This window comes from Onychostruthus taczanowskii, unplaced genomic scaffold (genome assembly GCF_017590055.1).
Source record: "Onychostruthus taczanowskii isolate IOZ18803 unplaced genomic scaffold, ASM1759005v1 scaffold14, whole genome shotgun sequence".
In the NCBI taxonomy this organism is placed as follows: domain Eukaryota; kingdom Metazoa; phylum Chordata; class Aves; order Passeriformes; family Passeridae; genus Onychostruthus; species Onychostruthus taczanowskii.
Window position 1 is genome coordinate 10,840,598 of NW_024498573.1, and position 16,477 is coordinate 10,857,074.

Genomic DNA, 16,477 nt, shown 5'->3' on the forward strand with positions numbered 1-16,477 from the left:
AGACATGTGGATGTTTCTCTTGGGGACATGGTTTACTGGTGGCCTTGGTAGTGCTGGGGGAATGGTTTGGCTTGATGATCTTAGAGGGCTTTTCTAACCTAAACAATTCCATGGCTCTGTAAGTGTCATAGACAATAATATTTTGTTTTTTCAAAGTGTATCTCCAAGGCAGGATGGAGGGTGCTGCCCTCCTAGGAGTGGGGATCACCTTGCCGCAGAGCCAGGAGCCAATACTTGCCCTGGAAGCTGGAGATATTGGCTGAAAGGATGAACTCCAGTAACTGGGATGTTTATAAGTGTAAGATCTGCTCAGTGCAGCTGTCCGGGAGGCTGAGAAATAAATAATGCTCCTAGGAAAGAAAAGGCTTTTGTGTAGCCAAGAATGGTTTGGGTGAATAACTCAGACTTTGAGACAAGCCAGGTTGTGGACTGGGATGCTTTCACATGGCTTATGAGGATCTTGATTTATGTTCTTCCAAACTGGCAAAATATCCTGCAAGAAAGTAATGTCTGTATCACATGCAAAGAGAGTTTCTTTTCAGCTTGGGAACTCTGTGTCTGCATGAATCTGTATTTCAGTGATGCAGCAAGCCAGCTCATTCCCTGTGCTGCTCCGGGAAAGTTATTGAAGTTGGAAAGAGGAGAACTGCACAAAAAATAGAGAACCAAATCTGGTGTTATCTGCAAATGAGCTTAAAGCCAGGACATTCACTTGGGTCTTTGAGTAGAGTTGGGGTAGGAATTTTCTTTGAATTGGAGTACATTTCCTTTGATGAGGCTGGGCTGGTGTCATGGTTTGACACTGGCCAAATGCCAGGCACCACTAAAATCACTTGCTTACCCTCTCTGGCTTTCAGGTGGGTAGAGGAGAGTGAAAAAGAAATAACAAAGGGCTCATGGGTTGGGATGGGGACTGGGAGAAAACACTCTAAGGGCAAAACAGGTTCAAATTTAAAGGTATAAAGTAAATGTATTAACTGAGTAAGAGGTGGCTAATGAGAAGTAAAATAAGCCTCTAAAACACCTTTTTTCCCCTCCAGCCCCTCCCTCCTTCCCACTGACAGTGCAGGGAGACAGGGTGTGGGGGTTTTTGTCAGTTTGTCACTCGAGATCTTCTGTTTGCTCAGGGACAGGAGTCTCTGCTGTGCTGTGAGTCCCTCCCACAGGCAAACAAGTGTTCCCAAAACCGTTGTGGCGTGGATCACTCGTCCACAGGGTGCAGTCCTGTAAGGACAGGCTGCTCTGGTTTGAAAGCAAGGCCCCTCTCTCTGTCTCTGGAAGCAGGAGCCCTCTCTCCATTCGTGTCTCCCACTGGATCACAGCTTTCTCTGGCACCCACCTGCTCTGCCGTGAGCACTTCTCCCATGGGCTGTGAGTGGATCTCTGCATCCCCCATGGACTTCCTGCACTACAGGGGACAGTTTGTTTCACCATAGTCTTCACCAGGGCCTGCAGAGGAATCTCGCTCCAATGCCTGGAACACCTCCTCCCCCTTTTCCACTGACCTTGGTGCTGCCATGTTGTTTTCCCTCACATGTCCTCACTTCTTCCACTTCTCCGACTAGAAGAAAAGCTGCTCCTCATAGATACCATTGTCAACAAGTTCCACTCATTCAAAGATTCCTGCAAGATCCTGCAGCACAGGAGGGTTGATATCAACTTGGTTCAGTGTCAGGGAGTCACTGGCCATGTTTCCAGCACAGGCCAGGCCCTGCCGCCATGGAGCCAGCAGTGGTAGCCATGGTGCCAGCGCTGTTTAACGCCTCTCTTCCCTGCATGGCACGGGGAAGGAGAAGCCACTGCCCCCCTGCCCCTCTGCCTGCAGTGCAGCTGGCCAGGCGTGGCTGGGCAGGCAAGGCAAGGCTCACCACGGGCCGTGCCGAGATGGCGGCAGCCGCGGCCACGTATCGCCACGGACCGTGCCAGGGATGGACCCCAGCAGCAGTGCCTTGCCATCCCTGGAAAATCTGCCCCTGCATCGTTTTGATTTTCTTCTTAAATATGTCATCACAGAGGCATTACCAGCTTCTCTCATTGGGCCAGCAGCATATCCAACTTCAGAGCCATCAGAGATTGGTTTGTCATGGTGGAAACTTCTAGCAGCTTCTCACAGAAGCTACCCTTGTGGGCCAAATTAACACAGCTGGCCAAAGCACGCCCTTTCCCATTGAAAATGTGTGAATTGATGTAGGAATGAGCTGTAGCAGGGTAAAGAAGCACTTGGAGCACACCTATGGGGTTTGGACTGGCTGGGAGTCGAGGGGATGGGTCCATGGCTCTGTACCAGCATGGCTCAGCCCCCTCACCCAGGCTGGCCCTCACCTCCCGCAGGGAGCAGAGCTGCTGGGCAGTCACTACCAGAATGTGGAGCTCTAGCCATTCTTTGGAAGTGATTTTTGTCTGGAGGTTTTTTTCTCTTTCTTTCTTTGAAAGTGAATGTTATTTCTTTTGTTTATTTGTTTAAGTAGATGTGAATATAACACTGGTGGAGAAAATGATCCAGATGATAGCTAAAGTATGTGAAGCTGATGGAGTTCAGGGCTCTTGCTATTTCTATTGGTTTTATAATGACCTTGATGACCTGCTCTATAAAAAGGAAGAGGAGCCCCTTCCCCTGGAGCTGTGCTGTGTATTGGGGCCTCTGGAGCACAACAGCACTTGGATTCAGCTTTTCTCAGTAGGACATTTAAGCATGTACCTGAAATATATTTGATTCCAGACCATGCTTTTCATGTTTTGATGAATTGGACTGGAATAATGGTTTAAATTGCTGTTTGTTGTCTGTGCATCCCGAATGCTCCTCATACAGACCAGGAGCAGCTCCAGGCTGAAGGCAGGAGGTGGGGGTTACAGGGCAGCCCCAGTGTTCCCCTCCCTGGTGAGGTAGTTTTCTCAGTTAAGCTGTGCTCTGTGTTTGTGATGTATCTACAGTAACACCAGCTTCACAGGAAGCACTTGTGGGTGGTGAGGGATTTTGCTGTCCTGCCTGGCACACACTCTCCAGATGCCCTTGCAAGGGGTGGGTGCATGTCCTGGCCCTACATAGTTAATGAAATGCATATTTTTTTCCCAGTTTATCAATAAATTCCTTAGGTAGCAAAGCAATTTACAGCATTTGCAAGCAGCTGTCCTCTTTCCTGAAGGCATCTGGTAACTGGGCCAGCCCTTGCTGTGTTGCTCAATTGAAGCCCAACAGGGAACGAGTTTAACCTCCTTGGTTCAGCAACTGTTCCTGTGCCAGACATACCTTCAGGCAGGGAAACACATGAGAACAGAGGTGCTTAATTGAATCTGTGGGAATGTGGAGATTTCAGTACCTCCCTGATGAGCTGACAGTAGCTGCTTCTGTTTGACTTGAGCCTTTCTTTCTTTGCTTTAAAGCAGCATTGACCCCGTGAAGTCTCTCCCACGGAACAGAAATGGGATTGATGTGGAGTCAGACGTCTACAAGATGCTTCAGGATTATGAAAAGCCCATTTCAGAGCCAAAGCAGTCTGGATCCTTCCGGTACTTACAGGGCATGTTGGAGGCCAGTGAGAATGGTAAGGAGGTTGGCACCCGAGCACCCTCCTGTGAGGAGACCACCGGGATGGCAGGTTTCAAATCAGTGTTTCACATACTCCTGCTTACCAAATGTTGTGGCTGACTTGAGCCCTGTGTGAAAGCTGGGTTTGTAAGCAGCATGGCAGCTGTTTTCTGGGATGGTTTATGAAATGTGATGGCCTTAAGCAGTTGTGTAAGATCACTGTTGGAGAGCCTGGTCTGGTGAAGTAAATGGCATTTGCATAAGGACGTGGGATGGTCCTCAGCAAGGCAGGGATAGAAATCAGGAGCTCTTGGCTCACTTCTCAGTTCTGTCACAGCTTCCTGCCCTTCTCTTTAACACATTAAATAATAAGATCCCAATCTATACATTTCAGCTTTTTTTTTTATTTTATTTGCCTTTCACCATTAAATCTATTGGGGCTTTTATGTTCAAACTTTTAATCTTTGCTTTACAGTTTTACAGGGCAAGACCCCTCTTTCTGTTTCCTTCCAAGGGCCCCGTAGTGCAATCATGTGAATCCAGGAACATCTCTTTTATGAGAAAATACCAACTGCTGTAAATCTCATTATGGAGCCGTGAGAGGTAGTGAGTTGGGCTGTTGCATTTCAGTTTCTGTTTGTCTAAAATGTTGGTGAAGTCTGTTCTTTGACTAGAAGGATGTTGGTTCTTGCTTCACAAAAAACACAATTGCAGATAACTTCTGATCAACATGGAATTCCACCAGTATTGGTTTTCTCAGTGGGACTGAGCCATAGTTGCAAAGCATGAGATAGGATCAACCTCAGAAACACTGGGTATATTATTATCTTTTATAGTATTACAGCCCCTGGATTGACAGAAAAACTGATGTTAAATACAGGCCCCAGTTGGACCTTCAGGTCCTTCAAGACCTCCAAGAGCAAGGACAAATCTGCTTCCCCAGTCTCCTTGTTAGGAAGAAGTAAATGGGAAGTGACTGTGTTAATCCCACTTAGTAATGCTGCTGCGTTCCTCCCTTCTCTGTGCCAGGGAAAGGAACAAAATTCAGGCTTTGCTGGTTTGCTCCTGCCTCCCCCTGTATCCCACAGCCCTGGGCTGGCCGAAACCCAGAGCTAGGAGGACGGGAGAAAGAAAAGGCTGGGGAACAAAGAGGTGCCAGGACAAGTCCCCACATCCTGGGACTGTGCAGCCAGTCCTGGATGTGTGCTCATCAGCATTCTCTTGGCTCTAGCCCATCACCAGTGCAACACTGTGGGTTTGACTGGAGCCTGACAGGCTGCTTTCGGGTACCAGCCAGTATGGGACAGGCTGGAGCAGTCACTGTCACCTGGGCTCTACCATTCTCCCTCTCAGTAGTGTGGAGGGGATGTGTGACTGCCTGCAGGCACAGGCTCTCTTATGCCTTGGTCATTCCAACACTGTTTATTTCACAAGGGATGAGAAATTAGGTGAAAAGCATCTCTGCTTGGCATGAAGTTCTGTGATGTTCCAGCACGTTTTCAATCCTAAGCGTTCCTGCTGGGTTTGTTTTACAGCTGCCACCCCTGTTCCTTTTTCCTTAAGCCTAAAATTACACATTTTGACCTGAGCCTGCTCTGCATTCTCCTTTTAAAGTCAAGCTCTCCTCTCCCAAGGAGCTGTGTCTTGGACAACGACCTGTTTTATATGGGATGTGTTCCTACTGGAAGCATTTTAGCCCTGTTGCACACCCTTAGGGAGCAATGCTTTGTGCTGAGGTGGAGGCTGGAGGAATGGCGGTGCCCACCCTCATAGGCACCCATAACCCAGAAAGGACAAAAAACACCAGCCATAACGGGGATGGCATGGTTGAGGCTGTGGAGTTAAAGCATTTTTCTGCCTTGCTGAAGATCATAAATCACCATGAGACTGGGCTGGTAAATAGAAGGAAATGATACACAGTTCAAGAAAATGGGAAGCAGCCTTCTCTGCAGGGTTCATTTTGCTGTAAAATCCCGTGGGTTTTTTTTTTATCTTCTTTCCTTTTTTAAGCAGCTTATCCAAGCACTCTGCATGAGAGGCAGTGACAGCTTAACTGTTAAATGTTGGCAGATGAGGCTGTCTAGTCCAAGCACGCTGTGTCTCATGCTGGGGGAAGCCAACAGCTTGAGCAGTTGCTTCAGTTTATTCCCAGCAAGGCAGCGGAAGGATTCAACAAGGGGCTTGGCTGGAGCCAGCCAACTGCTGGGGGAACTCCTGGGGTGGAGTAGCCCTGCTCTGCTCTTGAGCAGGCACTCTTGCATGTATGAAAGCTCTTGGCATTGCCAAACACTGTGTTGTATTTTGGGGAGGTGGGGTCTGGTGGGAAGTTGGTCCTTTTGGTTTACTCACTTGGCTGGAACTGCTGGCAGTGTTGGCTTCTGTGTCAGAGCCATGGCTGGAGAGGGGGGCAGTGGTGTGAAGGTGCCTGTGCACCCCAGAGGATGAGTGAGGGGTGCACCCTCCTTCCCATCTGGGCCCAGGACAATAAGCACTCCTGAGACACACTAGACAGGAGAGCAGAGGTCTCTTTTCTGAGTAACGCTCTTCAAAATGTATCTGTGGTGTGACCCTGCCCAGGGTCTGTGAGCAACCAGCAGTGATGTATCAGGCTCCAGGTACTAAAAGTTCCCTTTAGGAAAGGCAGAGATGATCCCGGAGCTATGGGAGGCTCTTGCACTGGATTTTGCTCTGAAGCTGCCAAAACTGGCAGTGAGTATGTGCAAATACCTTGATCAGAAAGTGCTTGTGGCCTGCTGAGACCTTCTGGGCATCAGGGCTTGAAGCACATGTTTACAGTGGACCCTGGACTGAAACACCTTGGAAGCTCAGGGAGTGTGGCAAATTAGAACTCTGGAGAATGACTTGTTCATCCAAGAGCTCCTCTGCTGCTTTTCCAAACTATGGGCCAGCTGGTCCTTCTTCATGAGCTTTTCCTTTCTACAACCTTAGGCAATCACAGAGGAACCATAGATCAATATATGCCAAACAGACCAGTCAGTTGTCAGCTGTGGAAAACCATGAAGTCAATACTGGAAGCTTTTAAGTATGCCAGGAGTCGGCGACAAGCATGTTGGTGTTGTCCCAGAATCGGAGGGCAGATGGTAGATGGTCTGTAGGGAGTGGGAGCAGCAACACTGAAAATTCTGCTATGATATTTTTCACATGCACAAAATCTTCATTGCTTCCTTTCCCGTTGTTGGACCTTCATGAAAGGAGGCCTGGTGCCTCAGAAGACCTCACCTTCTATCACAGTATGTTGGTTTAGATTATTTGAGCTTAAATGTGTGCTCTAGGAAGAAAAGTGGATATGATTCTATTATTGTTTAGTTCAATTTGCCTCATTCTTTGAAATTCTTTCATCTATATCTCCTCGAAAGATGGTGGGTCTACCAAGTGTACCTGAAATGTTGCTGTGATGGAACCTTTTTTTTTTTTTTTGGTGTGGGGGGGGGGTTGCTTTTCTGAGCTCTTCACTTTATGATTTTTAACTAAGTAAGTAGTATTACAGCCAAATTAACCTCTCGTCTCTAGATCACAGCTGCTTTGCATTTTGACAGGTCCATGTCTGTTGAGCTGGTGCTGTTCTGGAACTTCCAATGGAGTTGCAGGTCCAGTTATGATAGGCAGGCTCTTCTGACTCCATAAGGGAAAAGGAGAAAAAAAAAAGGAAGAAGAAGAAAGAAGAGGGAAAAAAAACCAGCCCTGAGAGGCCGAGTTTTTAATCTGTGTCTTTTATAATTCTTGGCAGGTGAAAAACTCGACAAACTGAGCAACCCCAGGAACATCAAGTCCCCGGTGCCAAAGCTTGGTGGCCCCATGTCGGGGCTGCAGATGCTTCCCGAGTGCACCCGCTGCAGGAATGGCATCGTGTGAGTGTCATGCCTCACCAAAGCCCTCGGTGCAGTGGGGACAGTGACACTGGGACACGGCTGGGATGGGTCCTGCCAGGCACATGGGTTAGAATTTATAGCAGAGTACCTTGAATCCCCTTCTGTTTTTTTCTAAACACATCTAAATCTGAGCAATACAGTTTGGATTGCCCCTTTTAAGGGAATCTCACAGGGGATGATTTATAGGATGGTTTGTGCCCTACTTATCATAGTAGCTGCCCAGGGACTATGAATAGCACCACGGCACCAAGCACTCCTTCACTGCCTTACAAGGGTTAGTGGGAGAAACACCTTGAGTGTTGAGAAGACAGCTGTTTTGTTTGTTTGTTGAAGAGTTACTCTCTGACAGATGGATGTTTATTTCAGAATGTATAGGTGTTTTCTGCTTTGTTTGTTGTAATTTATGACCTGTTGTAATTTATGTTCTGCTGTAATTTACATCCTGCTCGAGCCAAATTTGCTGGCTGAGTGTGATCTGTGCTAATGCCTGTAACCATATTCTTGCTGGTGCTGAGTGAGGGTCTCTGCTCCACAAGTCATAGTGCCTGCAGGTGCTCAGCCCCAGTCCTTGAAGGATGCTGGCTCCTGATTTTCAGATCCAGGCTGAGTGTAGGTATTTAAGGCTCTCTTTTGCATCACACTGTGGAGCAGTGCTGCTGGGTGTGGAGCATCCATCCCTGCAGAAGCACAGTGAAGCCACACCTGGAGTGAGGTGGCAGCTTTGGGTGGGCTGAGAACCCCTGATAACATGTCCCTGCATGCTGCTTTCCTCCACTTACTGTTTCACTTGAGGCAGCAGGAAAAGCTGCTCATGCTCCTTGATTCTCCACCTGACTTGAACTCTCCCGGTCTCTCCCAGGGGCACCATTGTCAAGGCTCGGGACAAGCTCTACCACCCCGAGTGCTTCATGTGTGACGACTGCGGGCTCAACCTGAAGCAGAGAGGCTATTTCTTCATTGAGGAGCAGCTGTACTGCGAGACGCACGCCAAGGAGAGGGTTAAGCCCCCCGAAGGATATGACGTGGTGGCTGTTTATCCAAACGCTAAAGTTGAACTCGTCTGAGGCTGGGCTGTGCTCTGGAGAGGTGGGGTGGCCCACCCACGTGCTCCTGCCAGCTGCAAGCACTGGGGCTGTAATCAACCCCCATTACCAAAGCCCAAGTTAAAATGCCTTTTCCTAGATAAAACAGTTTACACTTGGGATCTCCGGGGAATGGTGTTGAAAGCATTCAAACAGGTTTTGCCCTTCTTTTTGACACTCTGCTTTTTGCTGTGTTGGGTTATTAGTCTGTGCTGTAATCTTATCCAAGATCTGTGTAAATATTGATTAATTCTCTACTCTCTTTCATATAAAACCTGTATTCCTTTTTTTTCTTTTATTTTTTTGTGCCTTCCTTCTACTGAAGATGTTTTAGAAGATGTTTTACAAGCTCAAAGAAAATAAGGCACTTTAACAAAAGAAGCTGTCTCTTATGTCCTGACCCTAATCTCCTGTCCTGTGGCTGCCCCAGTGATAAAAACCAACCCCTGAGAGTCAGGACGGTACCAGGGGGTGCCTCACTCAGCTGCATCCCAGCAGATGTGCCAAGGAAGGGTGGTCTCTTAAAACAGTAATTACAGTGAAACTCTCTGGACCAGGGCAGGGCAGATTGAGGCTGACAAGGACTGATTTGAGTTCCCAAGAGATCTCCACACTGAGTGTGTGATGAGGCCTTTTTCTTCCTCCTTCTACTCGTAATTTTATTATTCTGTCATCTAATGACTCAAGCACACCTTGAAAGGACACTGCAGCAGTCTGGAGCACCCTTTAATTATCCTCACCTCCTACATTTCTGCCCACAGCTGCCTTTGCCTTGGCCATTGTGACTATTCCCCAATTTTTGCTATAATTTTGCAGTCCTTTATTTCTAGGTCCTCAGATTGCTGCTATCTGGGTCTGTCTCCCAGCAGAGAGGGGGTGATAAAATCCCTCCAGGCACTTAGGGAGTAACCAGAGCTTGGATGATCCCTAGGCCCCAGGACAGCAGGATTGTGTTTATACCCATCTCCCAAGGCTGTGCTTTCAGCCAGGTCCATCATCCACTTTATTTGACAGGGAAAAGATTTTGTGGCTCTTGAAATGTTTCTTTGTTAGAGAAATGTGGGTTTTTTTCATGTTAGTACTTAGAGGGAGGAGAGAGAGAGTTGACTTGCTCAACTTGCTCAGCGTCAGTAGTCTTCCTCCTCACTTTGAGAGAGGAAGGATGTGGGAGAGAAAAAGAAATGCTTGTGCTTGCTTTCCTTCCATGGAAAAGGAAAATAAGAAATGGGGTAATGAGCAAAGGACCCCTTTCACTCCTGGCTCTCCATACAAGGGAAAATTGGGGATTGGAGGAGGCTTGGGAGCATGATCCTAGTTGGGGCTGAGCAGGTAATTTCTTCTACAGGTTCTGCACCCCAGAAGTGATTTTAGGGTGTTACTGGTCTCCATCTAGACCTCTTTATGAAGTGCCTTACAGGGACACAGCAGCACCTGCCCCGTGCCCCGCAGCCTCCCAGCAGCCCTGGGCTCCTTCCAGCTGGGTACCACAGAGATGCTGGCTGTGTGCATTCCTGCTAGCAGGGGGACATCCACCTCCCCCTCCTTCTGCCATCAGGAATTTTTACTTATTAAAGTACAAGAAACGTGGAAATTTTTACCACAGTGCTGAAACATGTTTTTCTTGCATTTGCGTGGCCTTGCTTGGTCACTTGGACCCTCTGAAGGGGGTAATGTTTGGGAAAAGTGTAAAGGAGCATAGCAATCAGGTGGGAAGCATTACTGCCCTGGTTTGTAGGGCTCTGCTTGGAGCTCCTTAGGGTCCCTTTGTCAGAAACATTTATTCTCAATTCCTCTGTTATCCTTATACATTGCTGGTTTGAGCTCTTGTGCCTGTAGCTTGAGAGTTCAGGCTTCACCAAAATCCAGGACTGAATACAGCCCAGCTACATGATGGAAGACTCACAACATGAATGGCACAGGATGCCCTTCCCTGTTTTCCAGGCAGGCAGTTGGAGCTGCCAGTGGTGCTGTTTGTCACTCCCTGGGGCTCTTGTCCCCGTTTGTCTCTACCTGCATGGTGGCCATGTCCTGCAGGATGCCAGGAATCTGCAGCCCTGATACAGGGAGCACCAAGAAGTTCATTAGTTGGTTCATTGCCCTCGTTTTAAACACCCAGCTGAGCAGGCTGCTGCCAGGGTGCCCTTGGTGCTCTTGCTGGGCTGCCACACCAGTGGGAATGCTGGGCATGGAGCTATTCTTCTAATGATCCCAAGTTCCCTCAAATCAATATTTCCACATGGCATCTCATGATACCCTTTCTTAGGAGTAATCAATTCACCTGATCCCCCTGCAGAGCTTGGAGCTGCCTCACACAGGCCCATCCCAGGGCACATGGTTTCCTGGTTTCAGGCCACCCTGTTCCTGTTGTGAGGCTTGCAGGAGCAGCCACAAGCAAGTGTCACCTTCTCTGTCACCAGATAATGCTGTTAAACTCTGTAAAATGTGGGGAGGGTACTGTTTGTATGAAACAAAAAATAAAATTGTATTATGGGTTTTGTCTCACATCACTTGGCCTTTGCCTGGTCCATATGTGTGGGGGTCCCCTGGCATCCAGGTGAGAACAACACTGGATAAACTTCAGAAAGCATCTTGGAGATACAAATTGCATCTCCATGCTGATTGCAAATGGGAATTGCTTTCCACATTTCATTGACAGCTTGTTTGAGGTTTGGCCTGTTTTGGGGGAATTGCTGTGGGGTTCTTTTAACTTGTGACCTGCCTGGGATCCTGCATCCTGTCAGGTGTGGAGGTGGGAAAGGCCACTGTGTGTCTGCCTGTTGTGTGATCCCCCACTGGTGCCTGGCTCCTCTCCACCAGTGTGACCCAGCTCACCCTGTGATGGTCCAGAGCTGCGCTGCATCTGCCCCTGCACAAGGCTGAAGAATCAGTGATTTTGGTGATGTTTAATCAGCCACAGTGACACTCCAAGGGAACCTTCTCCCACCTGATGTCCCAGGCTGTCATCAGACTGGGATGCACAGTTCTGCAGTGCTGGGGCTGACCCTGCTGGAGTGAGCTGGGCTTCTTCCCAAGGAGAGGTTACTGCTGACCCTTGGAGTACAGAATCCCACGGGGCAGTGGGAGTGTGGGGCAGTGGGAGGTGAGGGCAGGCTGGGGTTAGCAGCTGTGTCAGAGGGATGTTTGCTTCTCTAGCTCAATCTCTGTGGGTCTGGCTTTAACAGTTGATTGGGATTTAAATCACTGTTTGGGTGAGTGTATGGGAAAGTCAGAAGGGGTATGAGGTAAATGCCTCCAATATTTAACCTAAAAGGTTTGATTTGGCAAGTGTTCATATATGGAAATTGTTGTCTGTATGTGCCTAAAACATTTAAAAGACAAAACCTCTGCAGATCTGCATGTGGCAGAAAAGGTTTCCATAGGGGAAAGAAAAAGTTTCCAGTGTGGGTCTATGTGACTCTATGTCTAATTTGTACACATATTGAGATAATTAATATGGTTATGATTCTGCAATTAGTGGTTTTTCTATTCACAAGTGTTGATGTGTTTCTGTAGTTTAGCCAGCACCATCCCCAGCCCCTCTGCCCTGGGCATTGATGCTGGGGGACTTCAGCCCCTTGGAGTGATCCCCACTGTGAGACTGAGGGGTACAGAGAGCCTGGGCAGCTCTGGAGCCCCCCAGACCCTCTGCTGCCCACACAGCTACTCTGACCAGCCCAGCACTGGGAGCCTCCTTTCTTCCTCAGGAAAAAAGAGGCACAAGCTCCACCGTGATGAAGCACAGCATTTATTAACTAAATGAGGTGGGACCAGGGCCAGACTGATTCAAGTTTTAATTGTTTAACTTTTTCCATGTATCATTAAAGTTTCTTACTTAGCCATGCATTATTTCCACCACCACACCCCTGTTCTGCTGCAGCTTTTGTTTGGAGTTGTTTAACTTTGCTTTTGTTACTACTGGTCTGCCCCAGGGACTGAAAAATCTCAGCTTGTCCATTCTGAGGATAAATGTCCTGTGCCATAGGAGGGGGATTGAGGGAAAGAGGCTCTTTGGAAAAGTTCCCTCTCTTCCCTTTCTCATGTATGAAAGAAGCTATTTTCATTACTTTAGGGAGGAAAAAAAATCTTCCCTACACGTATAGTAAACCCCAGAAAACTGCTCCTGATTCTAGAGAAACTTATCTGCAAGTTGTTTGTCTTTCTTTCTCCCCAGCAAACACTCTCAGAGCTCTTCCAGCCAGGACCAGCTTCTCCACCAGGACAGTTAAATATTCTGAATTTTTAGGTAGTCCTGAAGCAGTTGCTTGTGCAGGGAGCCCAGTGGGGAGGGCCTGGGCTGGGGCCAGTTCTGCTTTCAGGGCACAGGGTCACACTTCACTCTGCAAAGATACTGCTCAAGCCTGGTTCAGGCTTTTGGCTTTATTAATGAGAACAACTGTTTTCTGAAGAAACACCTTCGTCCTTCACTCCCAAACCTGAAGGGTTGCAGGAGGCCAGTGGTGAGTGTGTCCTCCCCAAACTGATGGACTCTGAGGAGATGCAAGCTGGCACTGTGGGACCATGGGCTGGGAGGGCTTGAGCTCACCAGTGGGACCTGGATACCACGACTGGAAAATCCAGCTGGATCCAGAGGCCACTCACACCGTGCCCCTGTCCCCAGGCAGCACCAGCCACTATGACCCTCCCAAGAGGTGTTGGCATGGAGAGTCCCAGCTCCTCAGGCAACATGCTCCAGGGGTTTTCCCAACATCTGGGGGAGTGCAGGGGATGTAAAGGAGGGCATTGGATGCATGATGTGTAGAGGAATGTGTGGGATCTGTAGGGGAGATGGTGGTAAGTGGGTGTGCCTGGGCTTTAGGGGGCTGTAAAGGATGGGTGGGGGCAGGTGGGCTGCAGGGGGCTGTAAAGGATGGGTGGGGGCAGATGGGCTGCAGGGGGCTGTAAAGGGTGTGAGGAGGGGATGAGGGGCAGAGGAGCTGTCTGTGTGCAGGGCCATGGGGCAAGGCAGAGCTCTCTCCGGGCGCTGTGCTGTCTCCTGCTCCATCTAGCGATGAAAACTGAAATATCCAGCGGTTCCCGAACGAGAACATCCAAATCCACCCGGAGGGCAGCGCCTCGGGAAACTTCTGGCAATGATCTCTCCGGGAGAGGTCGTTCTACACCGTAGTGATGGGCTTGAGCATCTCGTCTCTTCTCTGGCAAGACCCCTGGCGGTTCCTTGCTCGGATGCAGCCCTGACCCACTGAGCTCTGGCCCGAAGGCTGGGGGCCAGGGAGCAGAACGTGCTCCTGCTGCACAGGAAGCGTTTGCTGGTCCCCACCGGGGCCAAAGCAATGTCCCTTCCCTGGCTGGAGTGACATTGCACCAAGCAAAATTACTGAAGTGTTTCCTGAGAGGTGGATAGCCTTGGGAAAGCTGACTGCACTGGAGCAGGTGGGCTCTGGGAGGCTTTATCCCAAATCCTCACACACGTGCTAAAGACAGGCATCCTCACTCATCTCTTTTACAGGATTCATTCCTACCACAAATAAGATGAAAAATCATTCACACCAAATGCTTGTCTGCTGGGCTCTGCTTAGGAGGAGAGAAGTTCATTCACCACTAGCAGGAACTGGGAAGTGATGGCCATAATGTCCCTGAGAGCTCCAAGTCCCACAAGCTGGATTCAAGTGAGCCTCAGGCAGCTCTTGGCACTGCTGGGGTACCTGCACTGTATTGGAGAGAGCAGAAAGGCTGAGGTGAGTCAAGAGCCTTTTTAAAAGCTGCCAAAGATGACTTTTTCCCAAGTGCTCTTGGTCCAGTGGGATGTGATCGTGATGGATGTGATCACCAGCTCCAGGGCGGGCAGCAGGCAGGCAGGAGAGCAAGGCCAGGGCTTTGGCCAGAGCAGGGCTGTGCCACGCTCCAGCAGGGTGGCATGGGAGCTCCAGCACGTGGCACAGAGCCCCTTGGAGGACACACTGCAGGCTCACGCACAAAATAGGTCTTGCTTTGCCCTGTTGATCAGTAAATTTCCACATGATCCAAGTGCTATGCAATCCACAGAACTCTAAATTATCATGTGCTTTCTTAATTCCCAGCTCTCGCGATGGCTGCTGGGAGGGTGGCACAGCTGTCCCACCACAGCACAGGATCCCTTCAAAGGGGCTTTGCCCTAGCAGAAAGAGCAGAGCTGCTGGGGACAGCACCACCCCACTCTGGAGCAGAGCAGGAGCTCTGATGCCAGCAGTGGCACAGTGGCACACTGGGTGAGGGTGATGTGACTGCACGAGCAGCAGTTGGGCTCCTCCACAGCTCAGGGCAGCTTGTGGCATCCAGCAGCCATCAGAGCAGCTTCCTGCTCCCACAAGAACCCAGTGCCTGCACTAGAGGTGGTGTCTCAGCCATTCAAAGATTTGTTCCATCTCCCCTATAATGAAGTACTCCTCCTTTGCTCTGCCGGCTCCTTGGCATCTGTCTTCAGTTTAAAGGAATTTCCCTGAGCTCATTTCCCACACACTGCTCTTCATTTAATAGCTGAAAATGTGTTTTATAAGGCTGTGGTAAAATAATAGAATTGTTTTGATGAAAAAAGCCCCCACCACTAAACCATGTCCCCAAGTGCCATATCTTCATGCATGTTAAAGCTCTCCAGGGATGGTGACTTCACCACTGCCTGTGCCAGTGTCACAAACAAATTTTCTCTAATATCCAACCTAAATCTCCCCTGCACAACTTTAGGCCATTTCCTCTCATCCTATTGCTTGTTCCTTGGGAGAAGAGACCAACCCCCACCTCACTACCTCCTCTTTTCAGGGAGTTTTAGAGAGCAAAAACATCCCCAACTGAGCCTCCCATACTCCAGAGCCCCTCTGGCGCCCTCAGCTGCTCCTCCTCAGAATTGTGCTCCAGCTCCTTCCCCAGCTCTGTTGCCCCTCTCTGGACACATGCACTGGCCTCTTTAAGAAGGGACAGTTGCAAGAACCAGGACTGGTCCTTCCCCTGCAGTGAATTTGCTCCACAACAGTCCAAGCCATTCACTGGTCACTGTTTTAATGTGATTTTCATAATCTCCGTGCTTGGGTTAAAGCATCCCTGACACTGGATCACAAGTGGGTTTTGCAAGCTGGTGAGCACCCAGCAAAAACTCTGGGCTGTGGTGATTGCAGCAAGAGCTTGTGGTGCTGTAGCAGAGCTGGCTAGAACACAAGGGATTTCTATAACTGCTAATTGATGCAGGTTCACAGTATAAGAGAAAACCCCGTGGTCTTTTGTCATGTCAGACACATGAAATTTTAATATGTTGAGCATGCATCTGCAAAACAGATAAACCTAAGCACATCATCTGCCACTTACTGAGACTGTGTCTAGCACTTTTGATATGCTAAGTTTGCAGCCTAACCACAGATATTTCTGAGCTCTGCAAATCAGTCCTCTGTAATAAATTACTGTCGACTGAATAATTACTAAGATTGCATTAACATTAATGCTTAAGACAATACACTCCACATCCCTAATTTCCTCATGGGAGCAGGCATGCATTGCATTTTACTATGGTTCTTGCACAGCCTTAGGGCAGGGCAGGTCGAGGGCTGCTGCTGCTGCTGCCTGCTGCTGCCTGGGAGCACCTGATCCGTCCCAAGTGGTCCCCACCCTGCTCTTATCACTGGGGACAGCTTTGACTGCTCAGCAGCCCAGGCCCGGCACGAGGATGTCCTCTCCAAACAGGAGATATCTGAAGCTTCCCATGACATGAGTTCTTCACCCACATCCAAAGCAGCAGCAGATCTCTGCCTGGCCAGATAAATGTTGCCACACGCTTCTCCTCCCCAGGCACCGCCGAGCCACCGCTTCCACTCCGTGCTTCCTTCCCACACTCCCCCGGCGCCCTGTGTGATCTCTGCTGGGGCGATGCTGCCCAGCCTGCCCTCGCACATCGCGGGCACGGGCATCCTCTGGGCACAGCCCGACACGGGCACCTGCTCACAGCTCCGGGAGCCGCACGGTCCGGGCAGAGCAAGCACCGGGCTTGTTTTAGACAC

The 16,477-nt window shown here is 49.3% G+C and overlaps 1 protein-coding gene across 2 annotated transcripts in view; it reads left to right on the forward strand.

The window, feature by feature from the left end:
- The window catches only part of PDLIM4 (PDZ and LIM domain 4), a 47,920-nt gene extending 36,942 nt beyond the window's left edge, over positions 1–10,978 (forward strand). Inside the window, exons 5-7 of one of the 2 annotated variants that reach the window (XM_041398047.1) lie at positions 3,382–3,542; positions 7,275–7,395; positions 8,276–10,978. In XM_041398047.1, coding sequence (XP_041253981.1) covers positions 3,382–3,542; positions 7,275–7,395; positions 8,276–8,480 — 487 coding nt within the window. In that variant the 3' untranslated portion in view covers positions 8,481–10,978. The remainder of the gene's footprint in view (positions 1–3,381; positions 3,543–7,274; positions 7,396–8,275) is intronic. The other variant, XM_041398048.1, reaches the window with a different exon arrangement.
- Positions 10,979–16,477: the final 5,499 nt, after the last annotated feature.